Source organism: Syngnathus floridae, chromosome 6, assembly GCF_059516105.1.
Source record: "Syngnathus floridae isolate MCC-2025c chromosome 6, RoL_Sflo_1.0, whole genome shotgun sequence".
In the NCBI taxonomy this organism is placed as follows: domain Eukaryota; kingdom Metazoa; phylum Chordata; class Actinopteri; order Syngnathiformes; family Syngnathidae; genus Syngnathus; species Syngnathus floridae.
This window is the reverse complement of record NC_142418.1, coordinates 6,125,130-6,152,665: the sequence shown is the minus strand read 5'-3', so window position 1 is coordinate 6,152,665 and position 27,536 is coordinate 6,125,130. Positions and strand designations below refer to the sequence as shown.

The 27,536-nt window shown below is 43.9% G+C and overlaps 1 protein-coding gene and 40 non-coding genes across 42 annotated transcripts; 1 reads left to right on the top strand and 40 right to left on the bottom strand.

Annotated features, from left to right (window-relative positions):
* Positions 1-180: 180 nt before the first annotated feature.
* Positions 181-252, bottom strand: trnad-guc (transfer RNA aspartic acid (anticodon GUC)). The gene has a single exon. It is a non-coding gene; the product is annotated as a tRNA-Asp (tRNA).
* A 585-nt stretch (positions 253-837) lies between these two features.
* Positions 838-909, bottom strand: trnad-guc (transfer RNA aspartic acid (anticodon GUC)). The gene has a single exon. It is a non-coding gene; the product is annotated as a tRNA-Asp (tRNA).
* A 727-nt stretch (positions 910-1,636) lies between these two features.
* Positions 1,637-1,708, bottom strand: trnad-guc (transfer RNA aspartic acid (anticodon GUC)). The gene has a single exon. It is a non-coding gene; the product is annotated as a tRNA-Asp (tRNA).
* A 421-nt stretch (positions 1,709-2,129) lies between these two features.
* Positions 2,130-2,201, bottom strand: trnad-guc (transfer RNA aspartic acid (anticodon GUC)). The gene has a single exon. It is a non-coding gene; the product is annotated as a tRNA-Asp (tRNA).
* A 583-nt stretch (positions 2,202-2,784) lies between these two features.
* trnad-guc (transfer RNA aspartic acid (anticodon GUC)) lies at positions 2,785-2,856 on the bottom strand. The gene has a single exon. It is a non-coding gene; the product is annotated as a tRNA-Asp (tRNA).
* Positions 2,857-3,253: 397 nt separating this feature from the next.
* Positions 3,254-3,325, bottom strand: trnad-guc (transfer RNA aspartic acid (anticodon GUC)). Its single transcript has one exon. It is a non-coding gene; the product is annotated as a tRNA-Asp (tRNA).
* Positions 3,326-3,583: 258 nt separating this feature from the next.
* Positions 3,584-3,655, bottom strand: trnan-guu (transfer RNA asparagine (anticodon GUU)). Its single transcript has one exon. It is a non-coding gene; the product is annotated as a tRNA-Asn (tRNA).
* Positions 3,656-3,911: 256 nt separating this feature from the next.
* trnad-guc (transfer RNA aspartic acid (anticodon GUC)) lies at positions 3,912-3,983 on the bottom strand. The gene has a single exon. It is a non-coding gene; the product is annotated as a tRNA-Asp (tRNA).
* A 92-nt stretch (positions 3,984-4,075) lies between these two features.
* Positions 4,076-4,147, bottom strand: trnad-guc (transfer RNA aspartic acid (anticodon GUC)). Its single transcript has one exon. It is a non-coding gene; the product is annotated as a tRNA-Asp (tRNA).
* A 421-nt stretch (positions 4,148-4,568) lies between these two features.
* On the bottom strand, positions 4,569-4,640 carry trnad-guc (transfer RNA aspartic acid (anticodon GUC)). Its single transcript has one exon. It is a non-coding gene; the product is annotated as a tRNA-Asp (tRNA).
* Positions 4,641-5,037: 397 nt separating this feature from the next.
* trnad-guc (transfer RNA aspartic acid (anticodon GUC)) lies at positions 5,038-5,109 on the bottom strand. The gene has a single exon. It is a non-coding gene; the product is annotated as a tRNA-Asp (tRNA).
* Positions 5,110-5,531: 422 nt separating this feature from the next.
* On the bottom strand, positions 5,532-5,603 carry trnad-guc (transfer RNA aspartic acid (anticodon GUC)). Its single transcript has one exon. It is a non-coding gene; the product is annotated as a tRNA-Asp (tRNA).
* Positions 5,604-5,695: 92 nt separating this feature from the next.
* On the bottom strand, positions 5,696-5,767 carry trnad-guc (transfer RNA aspartic acid (anticodon GUC)). The gene has a single exon. It is a non-coding gene; the product is annotated as a tRNA-Asp (tRNA).
* A 586-nt stretch (positions 5,768-6,353) lies between these two features.
* trnad-guc (transfer RNA aspartic acid (anticodon GUC)) lies at positions 6,354-6,425 on the bottom strand. Its single transcript has one exon. It is a non-coding gene; the product is annotated as a tRNA-Asp (tRNA).
* A 91-nt stretch (positions 6,426-6,516) lies between these two features.
* Positions 6,517-6,588, bottom strand: trnad-guc (transfer RNA aspartic acid (anticodon GUC)). Its single transcript has one exon. It is a non-coding gene; the product is annotated as a tRNA-Asp (tRNA).
* Positions 6,589-6,845: 257 nt separating this feature from the next.
* On the bottom strand, positions 6,846-6,917 carry trnad-guc (transfer RNA aspartic acid (anticodon GUC)). Its single transcript has one exon. It is a non-coding gene; the product is annotated as a tRNA-Asp (tRNA).
* A 92-nt stretch (positions 6,918-7,009) lies between these two features.
* On the bottom strand, positions 7,010-7,081 carry trnad-guc (transfer RNA aspartic acid (anticodon GUC)). The gene has a single exon. It is a non-coding gene; the product is annotated as a tRNA-Asp (tRNA).
* A 397-nt stretch (positions 7,082-7,478) lies between these two features.
* On the bottom strand, positions 7,479-7,550 carry trnad-guc (transfer RNA aspartic acid (anticodon GUC)). Its single transcript has one exon. It is a non-coding gene; the product is annotated as a tRNA-Asp (tRNA).
* Positions 7,551-7,643: 93 nt separating this feature from the next.
* trnad-guc (transfer RNA aspartic acid (anticodon GUC)) lies at positions 7,644-7,715 on the bottom strand. The gene has a single exon. It is a non-coding gene; the product is annotated as a tRNA-Asp (tRNA).
* Positions 7,716-7,807: 92 nt separating this feature from the next.
* On the bottom strand, positions 7,808-7,879 carry trnad-guc (transfer RNA aspartic acid (anticodon GUC)). Its single transcript has one exon. It is a non-coding gene; the product is annotated as a tRNA-Asp (tRNA).
* Positions 7,880-8,465: 586 nt separating this feature from the next.
* trnad-guc (transfer RNA aspartic acid (anticodon GUC)) lies at positions 8,466-8,537 on the bottom strand. The gene has a single exon. It is a non-coding gene; the product is annotated as a tRNA-Asp (tRNA).
* Positions 8,538-8,628: 91 nt separating this feature from the next.
* trnad-guc (transfer RNA aspartic acid (anticodon GUC)) lies at positions 8,629-8,700 on the bottom strand. Its single transcript has one exon. It is a non-coding gene; the product is annotated as a tRNA-Asp (tRNA).
* Positions 8,701-8,957: 257 nt separating this feature from the next.
* trnad-guc (transfer RNA aspartic acid (anticodon GUC)) lies at positions 8,958-9,029 on the bottom strand. The gene has a single exon. It is a non-coding gene; the product is annotated as a tRNA-Asp (tRNA).
* Positions 9,030-9,121: 92 nt separating this feature from the next.
* trnad-guc (transfer RNA aspartic acid (anticodon GUC)) lies at positions 9,122-9,193 on the bottom strand. The gene has a single exon. It is a non-coding gene; the product is annotated as a tRNA-Asp (tRNA).
* Positions 9,194-9,590: 397 nt separating this feature from the next.
* Positions 9,591-9,662, bottom strand: trnad-guc (transfer RNA aspartic acid (anticodon GUC)). The gene has a single exon. It is a non-coding gene; the product is annotated as a tRNA-Asp (tRNA).
* A 93-nt stretch (positions 9,663-9,755) lies between these two features.
* trnad-guc (transfer RNA aspartic acid (anticodon GUC)) lies at positions 9,756-9,827 on the bottom strand. Its single transcript has one exon. It is a non-coding gene; the product is annotated as a tRNA-Asp (tRNA).
* Positions 9,828-10,084: 257 nt separating this feature from the next.
* trnad-guc (transfer RNA aspartic acid (anticodon GUC)) lies at positions 10,085-10,156 on the bottom strand. The gene has a single exon. It is a non-coding gene; the product is annotated as a tRNA-Asp (tRNA).
* Positions 10,157-10,248: 92 nt separating this feature from the next.
* On the bottom strand, positions 10,249-10,320 carry trnad-guc (transfer RNA aspartic acid (anticodon GUC)). The gene has a single exon. It is a non-coding gene; the product is annotated as a tRNA-Asp (tRNA).
* A 233-nt stretch (positions 10,321-10,553) lies between these two features.
* On the bottom strand, positions 10,554-10,625 carry trnad-guc (transfer RNA aspartic acid (anticodon GUC)). Its single transcript has one exon. It is a non-coding gene; the product is annotated as a tRNA-Asp (tRNA).
* Positions 10,626-10,718: 93 nt separating this feature from the next.
* Positions 10,719-10,790, bottom strand: trnad-guc (transfer RNA aspartic acid (anticodon GUC)). The gene has a single exon. It is a non-coding gene; the product is annotated as a tRNA-Asp (tRNA).
* A 93-nt stretch (positions 10,791-10,883) lies between these two features.
* trnad-guc (transfer RNA aspartic acid (anticodon GUC)) lies at positions 10,884-10,955 on the bottom strand. Its single transcript has one exon. It is a non-coding gene; the product is annotated as a tRNA-Asp (tRNA).
* Positions 10,956-11,047: 92 nt separating this feature from the next.
* On the bottom strand, positions 11,048-11,119 carry trnad-guc (transfer RNA aspartic acid (anticodon GUC)). The gene has a single exon. It is a non-coding gene; the product is annotated as a tRNA-Asp (tRNA).
* A 232-nt stretch (positions 11,120-11,351) lies between these two features.
* On the bottom strand, positions 11,352-11,423 carry trnad-guc (transfer RNA aspartic acid (anticodon GUC)). The gene has a single exon. It is a non-coding gene; the product is annotated as a tRNA-Asp (tRNA).
* Positions 11,424-11,680: 257 nt separating this feature from the next.
* trnad-guc (transfer RNA aspartic acid (anticodon GUC)) lies at positions 11,681-11,752 on the bottom strand. The gene has a single exon. It is a non-coding gene; the product is annotated as a tRNA-Asp (tRNA).
* A 92-nt stretch (positions 11,753-11,844) lies between these two features.
* Positions 11,845-11,916, bottom strand: trnad-guc (transfer RNA aspartic acid (anticodon GUC)). The gene has a single exon. It is a non-coding gene; the product is annotated as a tRNA-Asp (tRNA).
* Positions 11,917-12,009: 93 nt separating this feature from the next.
* Positions 12,010-12,081, bottom strand: trnad-guc (transfer RNA aspartic acid (anticodon GUC)). The gene has a single exon. It is a non-coding gene; the product is annotated as a tRNA-Asp (tRNA).
* A 421-nt stretch (positions 12,082-12,502) lies between these two features.
* trnad-guc (transfer RNA aspartic acid (anticodon GUC)) lies at positions 12,503-12,574 on the bottom strand. The gene has a single exon. It is a non-coding gene; the product is annotated as a tRNA-Asp (tRNA).
* Positions 12,575-12,665: 91 nt separating this feature from the next.
* On the bottom strand, positions 12,666-12,737 carry trnad-guc (transfer RNA aspartic acid (anticodon GUC)). The gene has a single exon. It is a non-coding gene; the product is annotated as a tRNA-Asp (tRNA).
* Positions 12,738-12,970: 233 nt separating this feature from the next.
* trnad-guc (transfer RNA aspartic acid (anticodon GUC)) lies at positions 12,971-13,042 on the bottom strand. Its single transcript has one exon. It is a non-coding gene; the product is annotated as a tRNA-Asp (tRNA).
* Positions 13,043-13,135: 93 nt separating this feature from the next.
* trnad-guc (transfer RNA aspartic acid (anticodon GUC)) lies at positions 13,136-13,207 on the bottom strand. The gene has a single exon. It is a non-coding gene; the product is annotated as a tRNA-Asp (tRNA).
* A 1,280-nt stretch (positions 13,208-14,487) lies between these two features.
* LOC148396138 (CD82 antigen-like) lies at positions 14,488-27,536 on the top strand. 2 transcript variants are annotated; one of them, XM_088379366.1, is made up of 10 exons: positions 14,554-14,642; positions 17,340-17,387; positions 17,564-17,636; positions 18,690-18,762; positions 22,204-22,328; positions 23,309-23,383; positions 24,909-25,007; positions 25,161-25,334; positions 25,999-26,082; positions 26,322-27,536. In XM_088379366.1, the coding sequence occupies exons 3-10, from the start codon at positions 17,574-17,576 to the stop codon at positions 26,397-26,399; spliced, it is 771 nt and encodes a 256-aa protein (XP_088235492.1). In that variant the 5' UTR covers positions 14,554-14,642; positions 17,340-17,387; positions 17,564-17,573; the 3' UTR covers positions 26,400-27,536. The 2 variants fall into 2 exon arrangements, with proteins under 2 accessions (XP_088235491.1, XP_088235492.1); XM_088379365.1 differs by lacking the exon at positions 17,340-17,387 and having other exon boundaries at positions 14,488-14,642.

Below are 27,536 nucleotides of genomic sequence, written 5' to 3'. Positions count from 1 at the left end.
TGGCGGTGTGCCGCGAGATCTTTTCCAATGAAAAGATGTGCCGTGAATGAAAAAAGGTTGGGAAACACTGCACTATACTAACGAGGAAGGTAATGACTTAGTAGTGCCACAAATATTGCAGCTCTGAAACACTGGTTAGTGGAAGTGATTTTTTAAGAAAGGTTCGGGATAAAGACGATACTCCCCGTCGGGGAATCGAACCCCGGTCTTCCGCGTGACAGGCGGAGATACTGTCCACTATACTAACGAGGAAGGTAACAACTAAGTAGTGCCACAAATATTGCAGCTCTGAAACACTGGTTACTGGAAGTGATTTTTTAAGAAAGGTTCGGGATAAAGAAGATACTCCCCGTCGGGAAATCGAACCCCAGTCTTCCACGTGACAGGCGGAGATACTGTCCACTATACTAACGAGGAAGGTAATGACTTAGTAGTGCCACAAATATTGCAGCTCTGAAACACTGGTTAGTGGAAGTGATTTTTTAAGAAAGGTTCGGGATAAAGAAGATACTCCCCGTCGGGGAATCGAACCCCAGTCTTCCACGTGACAGGCTGAGATACTGTCCACTATACTAACGAGGAATGTAACAACTAAGTAGTGCCACAAATATTGCAGCTCTGAAACACTGGTTAGTGGAAGTGATTTTTAAAGAAAGGTTGGGGATAAAGAAATAGTCCCGTCGGGGAATCGAACCCCGGTCTTCCGCGTGACAGGCGGAGATACTTTCCACTATACTAACGAGGAAGGTAATGACTTAGTAGTGCCACAAATATTGCAGCTCTGAAACACTGGTTAGTGGAAGTGATTTTTAAAGAAAGGTTGGGGATAAAGAAATACTCCCCGTCGGGGAATCGAACCCCGGTCTTCCGCGTGACAGGCGGAGATACTGTCCACTATACTAACGAGGAAGGTAACACCTAAGTAGTGCTACAAATATTGCAGCTCTGAAACAATGGTAAGTGGAAGTGAGTTTTAAAGAAAGGTTGGGGATAAAGAATTACTCCCCGTCGGGGAATCGAACCCCGGTCTTCCGCGTGACAGGCGGAGATACTGTCCACTATACTAATGAGAAAGGTAATGACTTAGTAGTGACACAAATATTGCAGCTCTGAAACACTGGTTAGTGGAAATGAAATTTTAAGAAAGGTTGGGGATAAAAAAAACAGACACTCCCCGTCGGGGAATCAAGCCCCGGTCTTCCGCGTGACAGGCGGAGATGCTGTCCACTATACTAACGAGGAAGGTAGTGACTTAATAGTGCCTAGTGGAAGTGATTTTATAAGAAAGGTTGGGGATAAAGAAGATACTCCCCGTCGGGGAATCGAAACCCGGTCTTCCGCGTGACAGGCGGAGATACTGTCCACTATACTAACGAGGAAGGTAATGACTTAGTAGTGCCACAAATATTGCAGCTCTGAAACACTGGTTAGTGGAAGTGATTTTTAAAGAAAGGTTGGGGATAAAGAAACACTCCCCGTCGGGGAATCGAACCCCGGTCTTTCGTGTGACAGGCGGAGATACTGTCCACTATACTAACGAGGAAGGTAATGACTTAGTAGTGCCACAAATATTGCAGCTCTGAAACACTGGTTAGTGGAAATGATTTTTTAAGAAAGGTTCGGGATAAAGAAGATACTCCCCGTCGGGGAATCGAACCCCGGTCTTCCGCGTGACAGGCGGAGATACTGTCCACTATACTAACGAGGAAGGTAATGACTTAGTAGTGCCACAAATATTGCAGCTCTGAAACACTGGTTAGTGGAAGTGATTTTTTACGAAAGGTTCGGGATAAAGAAGATACTCCCCGTCGGGGAATCAAACCCCGGTCTTCCGCATGACAGGCGGAGATACTGTCCACTATACTAACGAGGAAGGTAACAACTAAGTAGTGCCACAAATATTGCAGCTCTGAAACACTGGTTAGTGGAAGTGATTTTTAAATAAAGGTTGGGGATAAAGAAACACTCCCCGTCAGGGAATCGAACCCCGGTCTTCCACGTGACAGGCGGAGATACTGTCCACTATACTAAAGAGGAAGGTAACACCTAAGTAGTGCTACAAATATTGCAGCTCTGAAACAATGGTTAGTGGAAGTGATTTTTAAAGAAAGGTTGGGGATAAAGAAATACTCCCCGTCGGGGAATCGAACCCCGGTCTTCCGCGTGACAGGCGGAGATACTGTCCACTATACTAACGAGGAAGGTAACAACTTAGTAGTGCCACAAATATTGCAGCTCTGAAACACTGGTTAGTGGAAGTGATTTTTTAAGAGGTTCGGGATAAAGAAGATACTCCCCGTCGGGGAATCGAACCCCGGTCTTGCGCGTGACAGGCGGAGATGCTGTCCACTATACTAACGAGGAAGGTAATGACTTAGTAGTGCCACAAATTTTGCAGCTCTGAAACACTGGTTAGTGGAAGTGATTTTTAAAGAAAGGTTGGGGATAAAGAAATACTCCCCGTCGGGGAATCAAACCCCGGTCTTCCGCGTGACAGGCGGAGATACTGTCCACTATACTAACGAGGAAGGTAACAACTAAGTAGTGCCACAAATATTGCAGCTCTGAAACACTGGTTAGTGGAAGTGATTTTTAAAGAAAGGTTGGGGATAAAGAAATACTCCCCGTCGGGGAATCGAACCCCGGTCTTCCGCGTGACAGGCGGAGATACTGTCCACTATACTAACGAGTAAGGTAATGACTTAGTAGTGCCACAAATATTGCAGCTCTGAAACACTGGTTAGTGGAAGTGATTTTTAAAGAAAGGTTGGGGATAAAGAAATACTCCCCGTCGGGGAATCGAACCCCGGTCTTCCGCGTGACAGGCGGAGATACTGTCCACTATACTAACGAGGAAGGTAACACCTAAGTAGTGCTACAAATATTGCAGCTCTGAAACAATGGTTAGTGGAAGTGAGTTTTAAAGAAAGGTTGGGGATAAAGAAATACTCCCCGTCGGGGAATCGAACCCCGGTCTTCCGCGTGACAGGCGGAGATACTGTCCACTATACTAACGAGAAAGGTAATGACTTAGTAGTGACACAAATATTGCAGCTCTGAAACACTGGTTAGTGGAAATGAAATTTTAAGAAAGGTTGGGGATAAAAAAACAGACACTCCCCGTCGGGGAATCAAACCCCGGTCTTCCGCGTGACAGGCGGAGATGCTGTCCACTATACTAACGAGGAAGGTAGTGACTTAATAGTGCCTAGTGGAAGTGATTTTATAAGAAAGGTTGGGGATAAAGAAGATACTCCCCGTCGGGGAATCGAACCCCGGTCTTCCGCGTGACAGGCGGAGATACTGTCCACTATACTAACGAGGAAGGTAATGACTTAGTAGTGCCACAAATATTGCAGCTCTGAAACACTGGTTAGTGGAAGTGATTTTTTAAGAAAGGTTCGGGATAAAGAAGATACTCCCCGTCGGGGAATCGAACCCCGGTCCTCCGCGTGACAGGCGGAGATACTGTCCACTATACTAACGAGGAAGGTAATGACTTAGTAGTGCCACAAATATTGCAGCTCTGAAACACTGGTTAGTGGAAGTGATTTTTTACGAAAGGTTCGGGATAAAGTAGATACTCCCCGTCGGGGAATCGAACCCCGGTCTTCCGCATAACAGGCCGAGATACTGTCCACTATACTAACGAGGAAGGTAATGACTTAGTAGTGCCACAAATATTGCAGCTCTGAAACACTGGTTAGTGGAAGTGATTTTTAAAGAAAGGTTGGGGATAAAGAAACACTCCCCGTCGGGGAATCAAACCCCGGTCTTCCGCGTGACAGGCGGAGATACTGTCCACTATACTAACGAGTAAGGTAATGACTTAGTAGTGCCACAAATATTGCAGCTCTGAAACACTGGTTAGTGGAAGTGATTTTTAAAGAAAGGTTGGGGATAAAGAAATACTCCCCGTCGGGGAATCGAACCCCGGTCTTCCGCGTGACAGGCGGAGATACTGTCCACTATACTAACGAGGAAGGTAACACCTAAGTAGTGCTACAAATATTGCAGCTCTGAAACACTGGTTAATGGAAGTGATTTTTAAAGAAAGGTTGGGGATAAAGAAATACTCCCCGTCGGGGAATCGAACCCCGGTCTTCCGCGTGACAGGCGGAGATACTTTCCACTATACTAACGAGGAAGGTAATGACTTAGTAGTGCCACAAATATTGCAGCTCTGAAACACTGGTTAGTGGAAGTGATTTTTTAAGAAAGGTTCGGGATAAAGAAGATACTCCCCGTTGGGGAATCGAACCCCGGTCTTCCGCGTGACAGGCGGAGATACTGCCCACTATACTAACGAGGAAGGTAATGACTTAGTAGTGCCACAAATATTGCAGCTCTGAAACACTGGTTAGTGGAAGTGATTTTTAAAGAAAGGTTGGGGATAAAGAAATACTCCCCGTCGGGGAATCGAACCCCGGTCTCCCGCGTGACAGGCGGAGATACTGTCCACTATACTAACGAGGAAGGTAACAATTAAGTAGTGCCACAAATATTGCAGCTCTGAAACACTGGTTAGTGGAAGTGATTTTTAAAGAAAGGTTGGGGATAAAGAAATACTCCCCGTCGGGGAATCGAACCCCGGTCTTCCGCGTGACAGGCGGAGATACTGTCCACTATACTAACGAGGAAGGTAACACCTAAGTAGTGCTACAAATATTGCAGCTCTGAAACAATGGTTAGTGGAAGTGAGTTTTAAAGAAAGGTTGGGGATAAAGAAATACTCCCCATCGGGGAATCGAACCCCGGTCTTCCGCGTGACAGGCGGAGATACTGTCCACTATACTAACGAGAAAGGTAATGACTTAGTAGTGACACAAATATTGCAGCTCTGAAACACTGGTTAGTGGAAATGAAATTTTAAGAAAGGTTGGGGATAAAAAAACAGACACTCCCCGTCGGGGAATCAAACCCCGGTCTTCCGCGTGACAGGCGGAGATGCTGTCCACTATACTAACGAGGAAGGTAGTGACTTAATAGTGCCTAGTGGAAGTGATTTTATAAGAAAGGTTGGGGATAAAGAAGATACTCCCCGTCGGGGAATCGAACCCCGGTCTTCCGCGTGACAGGCGGAGATACTGTCCACTATACTAACGAGGAAGGTAATGACTTAGTCGTGCCACAAATATTGCAGCTCTGAAACACTGGTTAGTGGAAGTGATTTTTTAAGAAAGGTTCGGGATAAAGAAGATACTCCCCGTCGGGGAATCGAACCCCGGTCTTCCGCATGACAGGCGGAGATACTGTCCACTATACTAACGAGGAAGGTAATGACTTAGTAGTGCCACAAATATTGCATCTCTGAAACACTGGTTAGTGGAAGTGATTTTTTACGAAAGGTTCGGGATAAAGAAGATACTCCCCGTCGGGGAATCCAACCCCAGTCTTCCGCATGACAGGCCGAGATACTGTCCACTATACTAACGAGGAAGGTAATGACTTAGTAGTGCAACAAATATTGCAGCTCTGAAACACTGGTTAGTGGAAGTGATTTTTAAAGAAAGGTTGGGGATAAAGAAACACTCCCCGTCGGGGAATCGAACCCCGGTCTTCCGCGTGACAGGCGGAGATACTGTCCACTATACTAACGAGGAAGGTAACACCTAAGTAGTGCTACAAATATTGCAGCTCTGAAACAATGGTTAGTGGAAGTGATTTTTAAAGAAAGGTTGGGGATAAAGAATTACTCCCCGTCGGGGAATCGAACCCCGGTCTTCCGCGTGACAGGCGGAGATACTGTCCACTATACTAACGAGGAAGGTAATGACTTAGTAGTGCCACAAATATTGCAGCTCTGAAACACTGGTTAGTGGAAATGATTTTTTAAGAAAGGTTCGGGATAAAGAAGATACTCCCCGTCGGGGAATCGAACCCCAGTCTTCCGCGTGACAGGCGGAGATACTGTCCACTATACTAACAAGGAAGGTAATGACTTAGTAGTGCCACAAATATTGCAGCTCTGAAACACTGGTTAGTGGAAGTGATTTTTTACGAAAGGTTCGGGATAAAGAAGATACTCCCCGTCGGGGAATCAAACCCCGGTCTTCCGCATGACAGGCGGAGATACTGTCCACTATACTAACGAGGAAGGTAATGACTTAGTAGTGCCACAAATATTGCAGCTCTGAAACACTGGTTAGTGGAAGTGATTTTTAAAGAAAGGTTGGGGATAAAGAAATACTCCCCGTCGGGGAATCGAACCCCGGTCTTCCACGTGACAGGCGGAGATACTGTCCACTATACTAAAGAGGAAGGTAACACCTAAGTAGTGCTACAAATATTGCAGCTCTGAAACAATGGTTAGTGGAAGTGATTTTTAAAGAAAGGTTGGGGATAAAGAAATACTCCCCGTCGGGGAATCGAACCCCGGTCTTCCGCGTGACAGGCGGAGATACTGTCCACTATACTAACGAGGAAGGTAACAACTTAGTAGTGCCACAAATATTGCAGCTCTGAAACACTGGTTAGTGGAAGTGATTTTTTAAGAGGTTCGGGATAAAGAAGATACTCCCCGTCGGGGAATCGAACCCCGGTCTTCCGCGTGACAGGCGGAGATACTGTCCACTATACTAACGAGGAAGGTAATGACTTAGTAGTGCCACAAATATTGCAGCTCTGAAACACTGGTTAGTGGAAGTGATTTTTTACGAAAGGTTCGGGATAAAGAAGATACTCCCCGTCGGGGAATCGAACCCCGGTCTTCCGCATGACAGGCCGAGATACTGTCCACTATACTAACGAGGAAGGTAATGACTTAGTAGTGCCACAAATATTGCAGCTCTGAAACACTGGTTAGTGGAAGTGATTTTTAAAGAAAGGTTGGGGATAAAGAAACACTCCCCGTCGGGGAATCGAACCCCGGTCTTCCGCGTGACAGGCGGAGATACTGTCCACTATACTAACGAGGAAGGTAATGACTTAGTAGTGCCACAAATATTGCAGCTCTGAAACACTGGTTAGTGGAAGTGATTTTTAAAGAAAGGTTGGGGATAAAGAAATACTCCCCGTCGGGGAATCGAACCCCGGTCTTCCGCGTGACAGGCGGAGATACTGTCCACTATACTAACGAGGAAGGTAACACCTAAGTAGTGCTACAAATATTGCAGCTCTGAAACACTGGTTAATGGAAGTGATTTTTAAAGAAAGGTTGGGGATAAAGAAATACTCCCCGTCGGGGAATCGAACCCCGGTCTTCCGCGTGACAGGCGGAGATTCTGTCCACTATACTAACGAGAAAGGTAATGACCTAGTAGTGACACAAATATTGCAGCTCTGAAACACTGGTTAGTGGAAATGAAATTTTAAGAAAGGTTGGGGATAAAAAAACAGACACTCCCCGTCGGGGAATCAAACCCCGGTCTTCCGCGTGACAGGCGGAGATGCTGTCCACTATACTAACGAGGAAGGTAGTGACTTAATAGTGCCTAGTGGAAGTGATTTTATAAGAAAGGTTGGGGATAAAGAAGATACTCCCCGTCGGGGAATCGAACCCCGGTCTTCCGCGTGACAGGCGGAGATACTGTCCACTATACTAACGAGGAAGGTAATGACTTAGTAGTGCCACAAATATTGCAGCTCTGAAACACTGGTTAGTGGAAGTGATTTTTTAAGAAAGGTTCGGGATAAAGAAGATCCTCCCCGTCGGGGAATCGAACCCCGGTCTTCCGCGTGACAGGCGGAGATACTGTCCACTATACTAACGAGGAAGGTAATGACTTAGTAGTGCCACAAATATTGCAGCTCTGAAACAATGGTTAGTGGAAGTGATTTTTAAAGAAAGGTTGGGGATAAAGAATTACTCCCCGTCGGGGAATCGAACCCCGGTCTTCCGCGTGACAGGCGGAGATACTGTCCACTATACTAACGAGGAAGGTAATGACTTAGTAGTGCCACAAATATTGCAGCTCTGAAACACTGGTTAGTGGAAATGATTTTTTAAGAAAGGTTCGGGATAAAGAAGATACTCCCCGTCGGGGAATCGAACCCCAGTCTTCCGCGTGACAGGCGGAGATACTGTCCACTATACTAACAAGGAAGGTAATGACTTAGTAGTGCCACAAATATTGCAGCTCTGAAACACTGGTTAGTGGAAGTGATTTTTTACGAAAGGTTCGGGATAAAGAAGATACTCCCCGTCGGGGAATCAAACCCCGGTCTTCCGCATGACAGGCGGAGATACTGTCCACTATACTAACGAGGAAGGTAATGACTTAGTAGTGCCACAAATATTGCAGCTCTGAAACACTGGTTAGTGGAAGTGATTTTTAAAGAAAGGTTGGGGATAAAGAAATACTCCCCGTCGGGGAATCGAACCCCGGTCTTCCACGTGACAGGCGGAGATACTGTCCACTATACTAAAGAGGAAGGTAACACCTAAGTAGTGCTACAAATATTGCAGCTCTGAAACAATGGTTAGTGGAAGTGATTTTTAAAGAAAGGTTGGGGATAAAGAAATACTCCCCGTCGGGGAATCGAACCCCGGTCTTCCGCGTGACAGGCGGAGATACTGTCCACTATACTAACGAGGAAGGTAACAACTTAGTAGTGCCACAAATATTGCAGCTCTGAAACACTGGTTAGTGGAAGTGATTTTTTAAGAGGTTCGGGATAAAGAAGATACTCCCCGTCGGGGAATCGAACCCCGGTCTTCCGCGTGACAGGCGGAGATACTGTCCACTATACTAACGAGGAAGGTAATGACTTAGTAGTGCCACAAATATTGCAGCTCTGAAACACTGGTTAGTGGAAGTGATTTTTTACGAAAGGTTCGGGATAAAGAAGATACTCCCCGTCGGGGAATCGAACCCCGGTCTTCCGCATGACAGGCCGAGATACTGTCCACTATACTAACGAGGAAGGTAATGACTTAGTAGTGCCACAAATATTGCAGCTCTGAAACACTGGTTAGTGGAAGTGATTTTTAAAGAAAGGTTGGGGATAAAGAAACACTCCCCGTCGGGGAATCGAACCCCGGTCTTCCGCGTGACAGGCGGAGATACTGTCCACTATACTAACGAGGAAGGTAATGACTTAGTAGTGCCACAAATATTGCAGCTCTGAAACACTGGTTAGTGGAAGTGATTTTTAAAGAAAGGTTGGGGATAAAGAAATACTCCCCGTCGGGGAATCGAACCCCGGTCTTCCGCGTGACAGGCGGAGATACTGTCCACTATACTAACGAGGAAGGTAACACCTAAGTAGTGCTACAAATATTGCAGCTCTGAAACACTGGTTAATGGAAGTGATTTTTAAAGAAAGGTTGGGGATAAAGAAATACTCCCCGTCGGGGAATCGAACCCCGGTCTTCCGCGTGACAGGCGGAGATTCTGTCCACTATACTAACGAGAAAGGTAATGACCTAGTAGTGACACAAATATTGCAGCTCTGAAACACTGGTTAGTGGAAATGAAATTTTAAGAAAGGTTGGGGATAAAAAAACAGACACTCCCCGTCGGGGAATCAAACCCCGGTCTTCCGCGTGACAGGCGGAGATGCTGTCCACTATACTAACGAGGAAGGTAGTGACTTAATAGTGCCTAGTGGAAGTGATTTTATAAGAAAGGTTGGGGATAAAGAAGATACTCCCCGTCGGGGAATCGAACCCCGGTCTTCCGCGTGACAGGCGGAGATACTGTCCACTATACTAACGAGGAAGGTAATGACTTAGTAGTGCCACAAATATTGCAGCTCTGAAACACTGGTTAGTGGAAGTGATTTTTTAAGAAAGGTTCGGGATAAAGAAGATCCTCCCCGTCGGGGAATCGAACCCCGGTCTTCCGCGTGACAGGCGGAGATACTGTCCACTATACTAACGAGGAAGGTAATGACTTAGTAGTGCCACAAATATTGTAGCTCTGAAACACTGGTTAGTGGAAGTGATTTTTTACGAAAGGTTCGGGATAAAGAAGATACGCCCCGTCGGGGAATCGAACCCCGGTCTTCCGCATGACAGGCCGAGATACTGTCCACTATACTAACGAGGAAGGTAATGACTTAGTAGTGCCACAAATATTGCAGCTCTGAAACACTGGTTAGTGGAAGTGATTTTTAAAGAAAGGTTGGGGATAAAGAAACACTCCCCGTCGGGGAATCGAACCCCGGTCTTCCGCGTGACAGGCGGAGATACTGTCCACTATACTAACGAGGAAGGTAACACCTAAGTAGTGCTACAAATATTGCAGCTCTGAAACAATGGTTAGTGGAAGTGATTTTTAAAGAAAGGTTGGGGATAAAGAAATACTCCCCGTCGGGGAATCGAACCCCGGTCTTCCGCGTGACAGGCGGAGATACTGTCCACTATACTAACGAGGAAGGTAATGACTTAGTAGTGCCACAAATATTGCAGCTCTGAAACACTGGTTAGTGGAACTGATTTTTTAAGAAAGGTTGGGGATAAAAAAACAGACACTCCCCGTCGGGGAATCAAACCCCGGTCTTCCGCGTGACAGGCGGAGATGCTGTCCACTATACTAACGAGGAAGGTAGTGACTTAATAGTGCCTAGTGGAAGTGATTTTATAAGAAAGGTTGGGGATAAAGAAGATACTCCCCGTCGGGGAATCGAACCCCGGTCTTCCGCGTGACAGGCGGAGATACTGTCCACTATACTAACGAGGAAGGTAATGACTTAGTAGTGCCACAAATATTGCAGCTCTGAAACACTGGTTAGTGGAAGTGATTTTTTAAGAAAGGTTCGGGATAAAGAAGATACTCCCCGTCGGGGAATCGAACCCCGGTCTTCCGCGTGACAGGCGGAGATACTGTCCACTATACTAACGAGGAAGGTAATGACTTAGTAGTGCCACAAATATTGCAGCTCTGAAACACTGGTTAGTGGAAGTGATTTTTTACGAAAGGTTGGGGATAAAGAAGATACTCCTCGTCGGGGAATCGAACCCCGGTCTTCCGCGTGACAGGCGGAGATACTGTCCACTATACTAACGAGGAAGGTAACAACTAAGTAGTGCCACAAATATTGCAGCTCTGAAACACTGGTTAATGGAAGTGATTTTTAAAGAAAGGTTGGGGATAAAGAAATACTCCCCGTCGGGGAATCGAACCCCGGTCTTCCGCGTGACAGGCGGAGATACTTTCCACTATACTAACGAGGAATGTAATGACTTAGTAGTGCCACAAATATTGCAGCTCTGAAACACTGGTTAGTGGAAGTGATTTTTAAGAAAGGTTGGGGATAAAAAAACAGACACTCCCCGTCGGGGAATCAAACCCCGGTCTTCCGCGTGACAGGCGGAGATGCTGTCCACTATACTAACGAGGAAGGTAGTGACTTAAGAGTGCCTAGTGGAAGTGATTTTATAAGAAAGGTTGGGGATAAAGAAGATACTCCCCGTCGGGGAATCGAACCCCGGTCTTCCGCGTGACAGGCGGAGATACTGTCCACTATACTAACGAGGAAGGTAATGACTTAGTAGTGCCACAAATATTGCATCTCTGAAACACTGGTTAGTGGAAGTGATTTTTTACGAAAGGTTCGGGATAAAGAAGATACTCCCCGTCGGGGAATCCAACCCCAGTCTTCCGCATGACAGGCCGAGATACTGTCCACTATACTAACGAGGAAGGTAATGACTTAGTAGTGCCACAAATATTGCAGCTCTGAAACACTGGTTAGTGGAAGTGATTTTTAAAGAAAGGTTGGGGATAAAGAAACACTCCCCGTCGGGGAATCGAACCCCGGTCTTCCGCGTGACAGGCGGAGATACTGTCCACTATACTAACGAGGAAGGTAACACCTAAGTAGTGCTACAAATATTGCAGCTCTGAAACAATGGTTAGTGGAAGTGATTTTTAAAGAAAGGTTGGGGATAAAGAAATACTCCCCGTCGGGGAATCGAACCCCGGTCTTCCGCGTGACAGGCGGAGATACTGTCCACTATACTAACGAGGAAGGTAATGACTTAGTAGTGCCACAAATATTGCAGCTCTGAAACACTGGTTAGTGGAAATGATTTTTTAAGAAAGGTTCGGGATAAAGAAGATACTCCCCGTCGGGGAATCGAACCCCGGTCTTCCGCGTGACAGGCGGAGATACTGTCCACTATACTAACGAGGAAGGTAATGACTTAGTAGTGCCACAAATATTGCAGCTCTGAAACACTGGTTAGTGGAAGTGATTTTTTACGAAAGGTTCGGGATAAAGAAGATACTCCCCGTCGGGGAATCAAACCCCGGTCTTCCGCATGACAGGCGGAGATACTGTCCACTATACTAACGAGGAAGGTAATGACTTAGTAGTGCCACAAATATTGCAGCTCTGAAACACTGGTTAGTGGAAGTGATTTTTAAAGAAAGGTTGGGGATAAAGAAACACTCCCCGTCAGGGAATCGAACCCCGGTCTTCCACGTGACAGGCGGAGATACTGTCCACTATACTAAAGAGGAAGGTAACACCTAAGTAGTGCTACAAATATTGCAGCTCTGAAACAATGGTTAGTGGAAGTGATTTTTAAAGAAAGGTTGGGGATAAAGAAATACTCCCCGTCGGGGAATCGAACCCCGGTCTTCCGCGTGACAGGCGGAGATACTGTCCACTATACTAACGAGGAAGGTAACAACTTAGTAGTGCCACAAATATTGCAGCTCTGAAACACTGGTTAGTGGAAGTGATTTTTTAAGAGGTTCGGGATAAAGAAGATACTCCCCGTCGGGGAATCGAACCCCGGTCTTCCGCGTGACAGGCGGAGATACTGTCCACTATACTAACGAGGAAGGTAATGACTTAGTAGTGCCACAAATATTGCAGCTCTGAAACACTGGTTAGTGGAACTGATTTTTTAAGAAAGGTTGGGGATAAAAAAACAGACACTCCCCGTCGGGGAATCAAACCCCGGTCTTCTGCGTGACAGGCGGAGATGCTGTCCACTATACTAACGAGGAAGGTAGTGACTTAATAGTGCCTAGTGGAAGTGATTTTATAAGAAAGGTTGGGGATAAAGAAGATACTCCCCGTCGGGGAATCGAACCCCGGTCTTCCGCGTGACAGGCGGAGATACTGTCCACTATACTAACGAGGAAGGTAATGACTTAGTAGTGCCACAAATATTGCAGCTCTGAAACACTGGTTAGTGGAAGTGATTTTTTAAGAAAGGTTCGGGATAAAGAAGATACTCCCCGTCGGGGAATCGAACCCCGGTCTTCCGCGTGACAGGCGGAGATACTGTCCACTATACTAACGAGGAAGGTAATGACTTAGTAGTGCCACAAATATTGCAGCTCTGAAACACTGGTTAGTGGAAGTGATTTTTTACGAAAGGTTGGGGATAAAGAAGATACTCCTCGTCGGGGAATCGAACCTCGGTCTTCCGCGTGACAGGCGGAGATACTGTCCACTATACTAACGAGGAAGGTAACAACTAAGTAGTGCCACAAATATTGCAGCTCTGAAACACTGGTTAATGGAAGTGATTTTTAAAGAAAGGTTGGGGATAAAGAAATACTCCCCGTCGGGGAATCGAACCCCGGTCTTCCGCGTGACAGGCGGAGATACTTTCCACTATACTAACGAGGAATGTAATGACTTAGTAGTGCCACAAATATTGCAGCTCTGAAACACTGGTTAGTGGAAGTGATTTTTTAAGAAAGGTTCGGGATAAAGAAGATGCTCCCCGTTGGGGAATCGAACCCCGGTCTTCCGCGTGACAGGCGGAGATACTGTCCACTATACTAACGAGGAAGGTAATGACTTAGTAGTGCCACAAATATTGCAGCTCTGAAACACTGGTTAGTGGAAGTGATTTTTAAAGAAAGGTTGGGGATAAAGAAATACTCCCCGTCGGGGAATCGAACCCCGGTCTCCCGCGTGACAGGCGGAGATACTGTCCACTATACTAACGAGGAAGGTAACAATTAAGTAGTGCCACAAATATTGCAGCTCTGAAACACTGGTTAGTGGAAGTGATTTTTAAAGAAAGGTTGGGGATAAAGAAATACTCCCCGTCGGGGAATCGAACCCCGGTCTTCCGCGTGACAGGCGGAGATACTGTCCACTATACTAACGAGGAAGGTAACAACTTAGTAGTGCCACAAATTTTGCAGCTCTGAAACACTGGTTAGTGGAAGTGATTTTTTAAGAGGTTCGGGATAAAGAAGATACTCCCCGTCGGGGAATCGAACCCCGGTCTTCCGCGTGACAGGCGGAGATACTGTCCACTATACTAACGAGGAAGGTAATGACTTAGTAGTGCCACAAATATTGCAGCTCTGAAACACTGGTTAGTGGAAGTGATTTTTTAAGAAAGGTTGGGGATAAAAATAAAGGACACTCCCCGTCGGGGAATCGAACCCCGGTCTTCCGCGTGACAGGCGGAGATACTGTCCACTATACTAACGAGGAAGGCGCTCAGTTGTCGCGACTATGTTATTTTATTCAATATCATTTTGCAAAACACCACTGGAAAACTCAAAATAAAATGCGTGGCCTAACTAACTGTATGCTGGTGAATGGACAGGAGTGGGTTAAACCAAGCCGACTGCGCGGGGGTGTGCTCTTGTGAGAATGAGCACTTCTCAGGACGCGCACGCGCACGCGCATAATCTCACCAGCAAGCAGGCAGTTAGAGTCACTCACACGCGTGTATCAAGACTCGAAAAAACTCGGTGATTTGAAAGAAACAAGTAAGTTCGGCTTAACATTATTGAGGTTTTTATCTCGTACGAACTAATTTAAAAGGTATACTGTAAACTGTTGCTTACCTTTGTCGTATTTTTGCCGTTTCTTGCGTGTGAATTATTTTGTTGTTGTTTTGGCCCCAAAGTAAAAACGTCGACTTTAAAAATGGCTTGTTAAGTACTTTTAATTTTTGCCGTGTTATTTCTATAATCGCCTGAAACAAATTTTGAAGCTCATGTACCTCGACGCAAGACTTTGTCAACCTGCCAGCCAGATGTGAATGTTAATGTTGACACATTTGTTGTCTCTTTAACATCTTAACGTTCTCATTTTGAAATAGTTGTGTGGTAGATTTACGTTTTGGTGGCATGTTTAAAAACTGTGTTGTAAACTCACTCGAAATGAGTTGGTACCACTCGGTTTGGCAGCATAGCATAGTAAAGTAAAGCTGCTCCATTTATTCAACTAAGTCTAATGTTTTCCATGAAAAATATAATTGACACAACGCAACTATTGATTTAATTATGTGGTTACAATTGTAGTTTTTCAATTATTTAGAGCTGCATTGCATTTAAAAGATTTTTTAGACCTCTTTCATGTAGTTCTTGAAATACAAATACAGTTTATCCCTGTAAACTAATGTATAATCACAACTCTAAATTCCCACCTACTCTATTTCCTTTTGAGCAAAAGGAGATTCAACAATGGGACCTGCGTGAAGTTGGCCCCCCCAACCTCGCAAAATTTAAGGAAAATAGCGCGATATTGTGGTTGACTAGCAGACACTAAGGAACAATCATTGTAAACCATTAATAATTCCGCTTTTGAAGTGGCGTAAGATTGCAATGACAAAATCTAGTCAGACTCTCATACATGGTGTTTGGAAGCCCCCTTTTCTTTGCCACCACTGATGAATCATTGTCTACGCAAATACCCTGTGACATCACACACTGTAATCAACATCCAGATGATATTACCAAGAAGACTTTTCCCCTACCTGTGTGGATGCTATCTCAGGCCAACCATTTATTTTTCCACCAACGTATCCTCTTGTAGGGTCATAGGGAAGCTGAGAATAACACACTGTGAGGCTAACACTGAATTGGTTGCCTATTTTGTGAACCACTGCACTACCAACAATCATGTAAAAGAAGATAATGAACTCAAGTGCCGTGTTAATGCAGATGTAGGATTCTATGACTGTATCAAAGGCTTTATTACCAGGATACCACAAGAGGGTCATGTTGGAGCAGATGCTTGATAGATGTTTAAATAGGTCAGATATTGATATAACAAGAGTGGATAAAGGTAGGTCGAGCCCTACTGCCTTCAGGGCTGTGTTTGACCCATGCTGGGTTTATTAGACATGTAGCCATCTGCCACTCACGCTGCCTCTAATACAGTATAGATGTGGCGAAGAAAGTTACTTTAGAATGAAGTCTTTAAGCAATGATTTCAGATGACCACATCTCTAACCTAAATTACTATTGAAGAAACCTATTTTTAAATAGTGATGCACTCAACGTGGCAGGCTTGTCATTTCCTGTGCTCGACTCTCTTTGTTGAAGCTACGCCGGTTGCCTATCTAATGGCACATTTTCTAAAGGCCATTTTCGGAATGGGCTTCTGTTTACTAACAATGTGAAAACCGTTTTAATCTACACTACTACGGTCCGTCAATCCACAAAGCAATCTTCTTTAAGGATTATATTCTTTCACGACTATCGGTTGTGTGCTCGGGTTTAGCACAAAATTGTTGCTATTTGGGTCATCTCGCTAGCAGATGCTCTTTTCACAAGCCAAATGTTTTATGGTGATTATACAAGATTTGTTTACCCCTCAAAAAGTTTTCTGACTTGTGTTTTATGACATATTTCACATCTGAAATTTACGAGCAGTCAGCTACGTGACCACAGCCCATGGTGCTGAAAGTCAAGGCAAAACCACAAGCTTGTCGACGATGTTGACCCCTGAAGGTTACTACCACAGCAGCACTTTTATTCATAGCTGGGCTATATTCCAGTTAGCCTAATAGCATGGTTGGCTAAGTCATATTTAAACGATTTCGGGAAAACAAGACTAAATATAACACACAAGAGCCTAGATGCCTTAATCCAACATTTACGGATTACAATGACCTTGGTTTTGACGAGTCGTGTTCTGCCTTTGTATGTAAAAAATGCTTTTCCTTTCGATTACTGAGCCGTTAGTTCTCTTTGAAGCCACCCAGTGTTCTCAAGTGACCACAACCGCTGGCTATATTTTGTGTGCCAGTAAAGGAAAAAGCCTGGCTTTGGTAAATATTTATTTAGCACTTTTGGAGTGTGGCCTTCTTGTTCTTCTGTTGCTAGGGAGCTCCATAAAGTGTTCCTACTGTTCTTGTATGTGGCGCTGGTCTGGTGTACAGCTGTTTCTCAAAAGGAAAGTATTGCTCATACTACTGAGATGCAGTCATACACAAGGAGGACTCGTGCTGTCATGCGATTGTGACAAAGTGTAGCAAACTAGTTGCGACGCAGATGGCACTTTATCGTGTCCAAACTGTGTATTGTCAGACGGCCTCTGTTCCACTTTTTCGGGCTTGTACGTCATCTGGTCACATGGTTTATGCTTTTGCAAACTTGTTGCGACAAGTAAAGCCAGCTTGCTTTTGATTACATTAGTGGGCTTTGTCACCAAAGTGTGCCATTTAAACTTTTTAGGGTCTTTGTGAAGAAACCTAAAAATAAAAAAAAGTCTTCACAGAATTGGTAAGCATCGAATCTGTTAAACTTTCCATTCTTCTTACACTGTGGTTTGACCTTCTCCAGAGTAACTGCTTTTGTATAATTATCTCTTCTCCATCTGTGTTTTTTACATTTCTTGCACACGCTGGCTATCCAAAATAAAAAACAACCGCTGCACTGTGTTTACTTCTGTCTGGCAGAATCGCAACCATGTCGAAAGGATGCATCACCGTCACCAAGTATTTTCTCTTCCTCTTCAATCTCATCTTCTTTGTAAGTAACCGCCGATTCACAATTGTGCATTTGGTCCTGTTTCACAATTTTATTTCTAGGAATTAAACAGTTTTCGCTTACTACGTTGCTACTGTCAAGTATTTGGGATTATGTTTTGCAAGTATCCACCCCCACCCCCTTTTTTTTTTTTCCCCATGTGGAGCACCAAATGTCCCACTTGGTTTGCCTGGTGGCACAGCAGAGCCCAGCAGATGGTGTATTAAGGTTTATTGCCATCTTGTTTTGACGGGGCACAACATGAAGTCAGGGCCAGATGAAACTGAACTCTTAAAAATGAGGAAGTCTGGACCTTCCCAATGAGTTTGTATTCCTGAAAGAAAGCTTTTGATATGCGTCTTAGGAAGTGTGTGTTGCCGTCTGTCCATGTGTACACACATTAGTGGACGCCAGGAACTGGTGGGCTAATGATGACGGCCCGGGGCTCAATAGTCCAACTTAATGAACACCTCTCAACCAGGGCTCTAATTATTACTCGAGTGCTGGGGAGGGGTTCCATAACCCCTCATCTACCCCCCCCCCAAAAAAAAACACTGTGCCCCTCAACTGCCTAACAAGAATTATCATCATCACATCAAAGGTTTGCTCTTAGCCTCATGACCTCATTAGAGGTGTACCAGAGTTTTTTGGGCAGGGTAAATATTCTACTCAAGAGATCATGATGAAACAACTAGAACATAATACCTATTTTTTTTGTCATTAGTCTGTAATGCAGTGCCATAATTAACAAAAGACAAGGACTGCAGAATAAAGATTACTGTATCAACTATTTGTATGTAGTACTTTTGTTATGTTGTATTTATCCAGTTTTGTAGCACAGAAGTTCACAGCAGTCTGCTTTCACACAATTCTGACATCCCAGTGAATGCACAGAAACATATGGAAGTAGCACAAATAAGGCTTACCAAGTGATAATTGGATTAATTTGAGATGTAACAGGCCTCATAACCAAGACTTGCACCCCAACAAGAGTTATTTAATTTTCCCTTAAGTGTGTGGTGGCCTGACTCTTTTCTATTGTATTTACTTTCTTAGGTCTTTGGAGCGTTGATCATGGGCTTTGGACTATGGGTTCTCTTTGATACCCAGAGTTTCATTGCTGTTCTACGTAAGTGTCCGAACGCACACACATGCACACACATGCTTGCCCTCCAACTGCCACGTCCTGGTGTGATAATGCTCCGTAAACATTTAGCACATTTGACCCAGTCAGTTCTGCTGACTGGAGACTGCCTGCTCTATGCAATAAATGTGGATGACCTCTCAGGAGGCTGATTGCAGAAGAACAATGTAAGAATGTTCACACCAGACCCTAAAAACTGAAACAATATGACTTATTCAGCCCCCCCAAAACCGCAGGCGGCTGAGTGAACATGCTCTTACCATTTCAAGACTTCTCAAGTTGTCTAGTCTTATCATGGAGAAGAGCACTTTTTGTTTTTGTGCGGCGTTGTACCTTGAACCCGGCAGCTCTCAATGTAATCTCACATCTCTACAGATGTTGTCACGGTTCTAGTTCTGCCCAAGAATCCAGAGCTTCCATATACGTAGTTGCAAACAGGAACATTATCAGATAACGTAGCACAATGATAACATTGTTCAAAAATATAATGGAACCAAATTCCAGCGTTGCCTAAGAAGAGCAAACCAGGATGGAAAGGTATCAAGTATAAATCTGTACAGCTAAGCCCTTGCTTTATTCATTCCAGATGTATCTTTGCTTAGAGAAGCAAAGTTTCCTTCTCTCCTAAGTTGGAAATTTATTGTCTGCCCTTGTTATGGTTTGAAAGATATATATAACATTTCTTCTATGTATGTGTACCACCTGTCTTCGCATGCTAGTCTGAAAGAGGTCAAAAGTATATGGATGGTTCTCAGAAATGGTGGTCCACTCCAGGCTGTGAATGATGACCCAGTTTACCCGCTTTAAAATCAATCACCAGATTTCACCATTTCCAATATTGCGTTGCCAATGCAGAGCTACACCCAAAATTAAACACTATTTGCGTGCGAATGTATTTTGCGCCGTGGATAATATCCGCTGCGACCACTTCCTGTTTGTGACTTGTCGACGTGTAAAGGAGCCCGAGAATAGATCCGTTTCAAAAGCAGTTGGAACCAATAAGATGACTGAGCGAAAGTGCATTACAATACCGTTAAATCGAGTTCCACACTGTCCATAATGTGACGATGCGTTTGCGGTAAAAAGCCACGCGATTACCTTGATCCACCTTCATCCCCAAAAGTCAGACTCGCACATGACAGCATAGCGATTCAAGTGTACCAATAATTAGGTACTTGAGTGTTTTGCGTCCATGTAACAACTGAGTAGGCCACATCATTCAACATTCTCCTGCAAACAAAGGGCTGAGTCAACTGGTTTTATTTAATCATAGCAAGCTGAAGGGAGGTTTGATTTCAAGCATGCATTTGTTTTTAATAGGTTCAGTTTTGGGCTCACCTCATACACTCTTGGAGCATGATTTCTAAGAATAACCCACTCGCACTCACAACACTTTGAAACCGTTATCCAGATCTGTTTGAATTTCTTTCCAGTTGTATGATGAATTTAGCACTTTAACAAAGACCTTGAGTCCTTAACAAGGCATATTTGAGTTTTGTCTTGTCTTCTTCCTGTTGCTGCCCGCAGAACATTCTTTGCAAGGTCATTCAAAGCCGAGTTTGCTTATCACCAGTCCAGGCATCAAGCATATAAAAGCAAGAATAGTATTTTTCATCCCTTCAAGAGCCAGCAGAGCTTTTATGATACCCCGGCTGCTCCTCCAAAGATAGTCGTGACCCTTCTTCCCTGAGCATCCCCCTCCATTTGGGACTCGGTGACCTTCCAACCCGGTCGCCCTTTCATTCTACTATATCGACCTCACTGAAAGTCTGTTGCTGCGGTGCATAGAAAAGCAAACAAAAACACAAAGCTTTGTGAAGCTATGTTTATTGATTCGCAGTATTCTCTGAAGTTGCACCATTGTTAGACATAAACAGGAACTCAGTTTCCATTTATTATTATACGCTATATAAATAGAGGTTGCTTCCATAACTGCAGGCAAAAAGACATTGGGAATGTTTTTTGTTAAAAAAAAAAAAAAAAACTTCTCTTCTTCCCTCACACCCAGCTTTCCATTGCCAGAGTGGAGCAAAACACATTTTCCGACATTCTGAGCAAAAGTAAAATTAGAAATGCTAAACGTCTTTGCCATCACTTTTTTTCCTGAGTGTATACATACTGAATCTTTGCTTGTATTTACAGTCGGACCTTCTATCCCAATCACTCCTCCCTTAGCCACTCTCTCAAAGGTCCCATATGAAACTATTTTGGAGGAGACTTGGCCGCAAGCAAGGTCCGACGCATCATGGAACAATGTAGTACAGAGGCTAACAGTTTCTGACTCGAGCCATGTTCATGTTTAAAGCTCACAAGAAGACAGCAGGAAGTCTGTCAAATGGATTTCAAGCCACCTGGCAGAGTGCCTAAAAGGAAATACTTCACTAGAACTTTACAAGCTTTTTTCTTTCAAGAAGAGACAAACTGTCCAGTGAAACTTCGTCGTACTGGGAACAATAAACAGATAAAGGCTACAGTCGTGATAAAGAGCTAGCAAGTCACTGCAAAAATAACTTAATGAACTTACTGCTGACCTCTGTGTGACCAGTCTCTAAATCCAAGAATAGTGTTTAAAAGTTTTATCCACATATAACTAATGTCTTCATAAGAACGTGAGTTTATTTTTTTTAGAGTAAGAACAAGTGTCATTTCCTGACACTTGGCTGGTCAAGGCAACCAGTAAAGAGATATACTGTGGGAACACTTCACAGTCTTCTCGTCTGACTGGTTTAGAGTATGATGGATATTTTTATCATGTCTGGCCTAATGAAATGAGCACACAACCACGTAAAGCATTAGCGCACGATTAAGTATATGTGGTTGGTTGCCAAGAAGCGACAAAGCGCAGCCGTGGATGAGCTGCTGCAGCTGCCAGGCCAGGCTCTTGGCAACGGTGTGGAGTGAATTGTCTGATTCTGGCCAGTCTATTCCACCTTGGAAATATTCCACAGCTCTCATTTTCAGATTTTTTGTTATGGTTGGTTCTCAACACAGATAACACATGGCAACATAGTGACTGTGATTTATCTCCTCTGGAAACCTCCAATCTGCCATTTCATTCCCCCCAACTGTTCCAGAGAGGGGAGGCAATCAGTTAATCTCGCCACATATTTTACTTGTCTCGCTTCAACTCGAGCTAGCTGATAATGTTCGAGAAATGCTTTTTTTGGGAAAAAGTATTTCATTCTGTTTGCTTTAAGGAGCTTTGTTATTTTTTTTTGTTCACTGTGACTAGCCATATCAAATTTGTTTGCGTGTGAGCTGAAATCATTTTGGAAACATTTTCTGTGGTTACAGCAGAAAAACAAGAGCGGAGTTTTTATTAAGAAACCGCGTGGTTTCTTATCTGCCAAAAATGGCCAGTGCAGTTTTGATTCTTTTTTCCCCTCAACTCTCATATCAACTCTTGTCTCTTTTTTTTTTTAACAGAAGAATCGTCAGACACGGTGAAAGTGGCTTCCTACATCCTCATTGGAGTGGGGTCCTTGTCAATGGCCATGGGCTTCTTTGGATGCATTGGAGCCATCTACGAGATTCGTTGTCTTCTCGGTCTGGTGAGCAGTTACATCCACTTGGATCTCAGACACGAACGGGACACGTTCAATTGCAGAGACAGAGAGATGGTCACGATGTGTTGAGATCAAAATAATGCAGATATCAAAAGAAAATATGTTTGATAAAATATTTGTGATTCTCACAACCGAGTCAAAGTCCAGTCAAAGCAACCACAACACATCCACACAACGCTGACTACAATGATCAACTCTGATGTATGTTGTCTTTGGTTTCTTACTCCAACCTCAAATTTGAAATTCATGTCATATCCAGCAACGGCCCTGCATCTTAGTCATGACCACACGGCCAACTAATTGTTTTGTAAATCATGTTGGTCATCCAAACTTCCCGTAATTCCCTTGCATTTCTTCCTGAGACTGAAATAGAGGAAAGCCTAAAACCATGCTTTGCATGGCTACAAAATTGACCGCAGTAGTTAATCATCTCTTTATTGGTGTTCTCTACTGTTATTTCAAGCTATTATTAGAACAGAACCCATGTTTGCTTACAAGAAACCTGCTTGAATTGCACCTGTCTGGTTAAGAACACATGACAAATTCTTGCTGATGTGAAACCCGATAGCGTCTGTACTCATGTATGCTTGTAGCATGTGGTGACTGACCGAGATGGGTGCGCGTGAGGGGGACAGGGATAAAGGCCAGGAAGATGTAGCGAATGGGCGGAGAAGGAGGGAGCCGGGGGTCTACGTGGCCTCTTGTGTTGGCCGTTAATTGTAGAGCTGCTGTTGACCTACTTCTTTTCCCAGTGACAGTAAGCAGCTGCCTCAGGACCTCCTAGCAATTTCCAAAACATACCACAAGTTTTCGAGATAATGTGTGAAACAGTGTCCTTCCCACACAGTTAAAAATGAAATGTGAAGAGGTCTAATGGTTAAAATATACATCACAGCCATTATTATTGCTTGCAGTGTTTCTCGGTCTCATTTGAACGTTGCTCTTGTTGTGTTCATCCCCAACAGTACTTCACCTGTCTTCTGCTCATCCTTATCGCCCAAGTGACCGCCGGAGTTCTCATCTACTTCCAAAGGGATCGGGTGAGACGCTTACTTCTGTGTTCTTTTTGAGTTGCTCAGCCCTGCACAGAATGCCGCCCGCCCACCCGCTTACCCGCCACCTTTTCTCCCATTGCGGCAGCTGTCGCCTGCCAGGTGTTTACGCTTCCTCATGCCACAGCTGTGAGCATAAGCCTTCTGCTTCCTGTGGTGAAACACTCTTTCACAGCACGACAAGTGAAACGTCACAGGATGTTTTTTTTTTTTTTTTTTTTTACTAAAGTGACATTGGTGGCTTTTTGTAAGCCAAATGATGTGGTAGAAAATAGAGCTGGGTTTTATCATCACACTTTTACCCAACTTTTGTGCAATCGTGTTAGTTATGTAACCTGAAACCCAGTCTAAAATTGTGTAACAAATCTAATCAGCCTGAGTTTTTGAGAGTACACTGACCCCTACTGGATAGAGCTGCAACTCACTGGCTCGCGTGAATGTTTTTGCTTTGCCATTTAAAAACACAAGCCTAATACGTAATACAGACATAAAAAAAAAAAAACATCATTTGTCCAATTATAATCCAATGTTTAATTTCGTTATTCGTTGTCTGCTACCTGGTCATGCTCGATCGAATGTGAGACACTTGAACAGAGGAACTAAATAAAGTGTAAATAAATCTATGAGAAAAACTAATTAACAGTATCACAGCACAGTATCAAGAGCGTCAGCAATGAAGTAGGTGGAAAAACATCAGAGCAGCCTGTAACTTGTAAGCCACCTACAAGGCCAATTGGCCAAAAATAGATGAAAAGCGACATCTTTCCATTTACCAAAAGTAGCGTTAACCACACCACCTCTTGGCCCAAATGACACATGGGGAAGGGGGGTGGGGGCTGTTTTGACTGCCATACATCTAACATCATAACTACTAAACTAAAGACATAACATTTATCGAAATCAAATCAAAACAGTGCTGACCTCATTCATTTCGAGTAATCTAAAATAACTAGCCTCAGTGTGTCTGCACAGTGCGTGGAGGGGTGTCTTATATTTGAGCTCTCCCAAGCAGGCCAATTGAGAGCTTTCGTTCTCTGCTACTGCCTCAACGTGCTCCTTGTGTTTAGGGCTAACCACAGGGCAGGGCGGTGCCTGCCCCCCTTTCCCAGAATAGGGTGAGGTTGTATCTCTAAAAGAGCTGTGAAGGCTGCAATGCTGCCACAGCTCTGTGATCTTGTACACAAGTAGAAGCTCAAGCTGCGTTTGTGCAGCTTTTTAGCTCTGCGGAGCACCTGACAGGAGGCATGGCCTCGGGAAACATGTAAACCAGATGTTGACATAAAGACAAGGGTGTTATTTGCCTTTGCCATTTAGAATCAATTCGATGTGGGCAACATCTCGACACAGATGTACTTAATACAGGTTTATTTATTGCTGGTATTTGCAAAAAAATAAAAAATACCAAGGAAGACTCGGCGCAATATTAAATAACAATTGCAATAGAGAGAGAAAAATATCAAATAGTTCATCCCATCTGTGAATACTAATGAATGCTCTTCATTGTTTTTACTAGTTGAAACATGAAATGTCCAACATCATCAAGGGCATGATCACCCACTACACCGGCCAGAACAAAACCACAGAGCACACTTGGGACTTCATCCAGAAATCTGTGAGTTGTCGCACATGACCAAGTTTCACTTAGAAGTTTGCAGACAGGTTCTGATTCAACCGTGGAAAATGACATTAGACAAGATCAGCGAGATCAGGTGTAGTTTGTTGTCGCACTTCCCACTCACTTCCCACGTCTTGCCTTTTGTCACAGATGAAGTGCTGTGGGTGGACGGGGCCTGGCAACTGGTCTGACAACACGGTGATCAAGAACAGCTCCCAGCACCTCTATCCGTGTTCCTGTCGCAACGAGTCCTTGCCCGGCACTTACATCAGGGAAGGGGGCCTTTGTGACCATCTCTCATCGGAACTTCCCGTCTACCAAACGGTACGGTTTGTTGATGCTTGCTTGTGAAGGCCTCAACTTGCTGAGTCTGCTGATCTTTTCAGCTTTCCCTGTGTTTTTGCTTTGCTCTTGCCAATGTTTGGCTTTGGGGTTTTCATTGGCCCAGGCTATCCTGCACATCCGCTACGGCTTGCTATTTTTTCCCTTTCACTCTCAATTTCTTCATAATATGGGCAATTAATTGTGTGCGTGCGTTTTTTTTTTTTTTTGGGGGGGGGGGGTTTAATCATGTCCCTGCTGATTTGCATTGCCTACACTAACAAGACAGCTGTGAAAAGAGAGGAGCTGATTTACATAAACAGTGTGAGGGTTGCTAACTTGGTTGCTATCTTTAGCATGCACACTGATTTGTATTTTGACAAAAGTGACATTTTTCTAAGGGAGAGCATTATTAGTACTTTTTTTTGAGAGGTAGGTGTTTCTATGAAAATAGATGCAAATTAATCCTCAAGAAAAACATGTTTCAAAGGTGATTTAGTAATCGGAAGAATAAAGCAAATCCCACGAGAGAAAGTAAAGGAAAACTTGAACTAGGGACGACACTGTGAAGGAATCAACATCAGCATTTTGTGCTGTTTCTTTTTGAAAAGAGTCTGCTTTTTTTTTTTTTTTGTCATCTATGTCTCCTTTCTACTTGCTTCCTTAGGGCTGCATGACCAGTGTGGAGAATTGGCTCCTGGAGAACTGTGGAGTTATTCTGGGAATATGTGTTGGGGTGGCTGTCGTAGAGGTATCTATTTTCTCTTCATAGTAGCACTGAAGCAGTAGATGGTTCTCCTCCTCCTCTGAGAATGACTTGAGGAAAATTTTGTGTTGTGTTTGCACTACGCCACACAATTTCCTTCAAATTGATCTATGCGGTGACTGCGAATAGCATAGTAATTGTAATATTGTATTGTATTGTAAAATTGTAAAGCATTTATGATGACACTTACATGTCATTGATTTATTTTTTTTCTCCCACCCCAGCTTCTTGGGATGATCCTCTCCATGTGTCTGTGCAAGAGTGTCGTACAGGAGGATTATACCAAAGTACCTAAGTACTGAAGTGCCACCCACACAAACAGACGTATGTGTACATGGATGGACTCCTTTACGCTCTCACACTCTATCTCACATTCATACACACACACACACACACACACACACACACACACACACACACACACACACACACACACACACACACACACACACACAAAGAGAGAAGTCTCTTACATTTGAGGTTCTGTCTTGACGGCTGTGCAGATTTCTCACACCTTCAAACATTTAAAAGATTCACAGATTGTTGACTATAGTGCGCAAGTTACCATTGATGTCTTATAATAATAATTATAATTATTATTGTATATGTAATTTGAAAGGAGACCTTGTTTGTAGTTTATCCATTTGAAAGGTTGCAAACGCGAGTACGATTTGTTTTGTTGTTGTCTCTTTGGTGTTTCCTTCCGCTGACCTCAATGAAGCGCTTAACAGAGAGACCGAGAGCGAGAGCACTTTAGCTAGATTTGATGCAGCCAAGCCACCGGAGACTCTCCTCACCTTGGAGCATCAAGATGAGTAGGAGAAGAGAGGGTGCGAGTGGGCGTGTGTGGAATTAATCTCACGCTTCTATTCCCGCTGCCACCGGGTGGAGGAGAAAAACCCTTGGGCAGGGCAGTTGCGGTGGAGGTTTTGGCTCACATCTCCAATTCCTCGTACGCCTGTGCCACTCCTGTATTTTTGAGTTTGCTAAAGGAGGCTTTATTTGCGTTTTTCTCAATGAAGAAGTTAGTGAACTGACATTAGACTCTTGACTCTTTACTTCCTTGCTTGGTTTCCCTTATCTTTTGTTTTTCGGTCCCAACCCATTTCATTGGTAGATGACTTATTGAGCACATTGTACATGGACTCATGTCCTGTATTTGTTTTTCTGTTAATTTCAAAAAAGTATTGCTCTCCTAAATGTTGCTGTTCTTCTATGCGTTGATACATTTCAAATATGTTATTGTTTCATCTGCCAAATTGTAAAATTAATTTAACTTAAAGATGAAGGCTTTTTGCTGTTCATGTCTTTTTTTTTACACGTTGAAAGAAAAAAAAAGTTTTTCAAAACAATTTATGTGGATTTGTAAGCCATATTTGTTAAGAAACGTTTTGTATGTTTTGTTACTCTGAAAACAGGTAGAATTAAAGGGGTAGCCA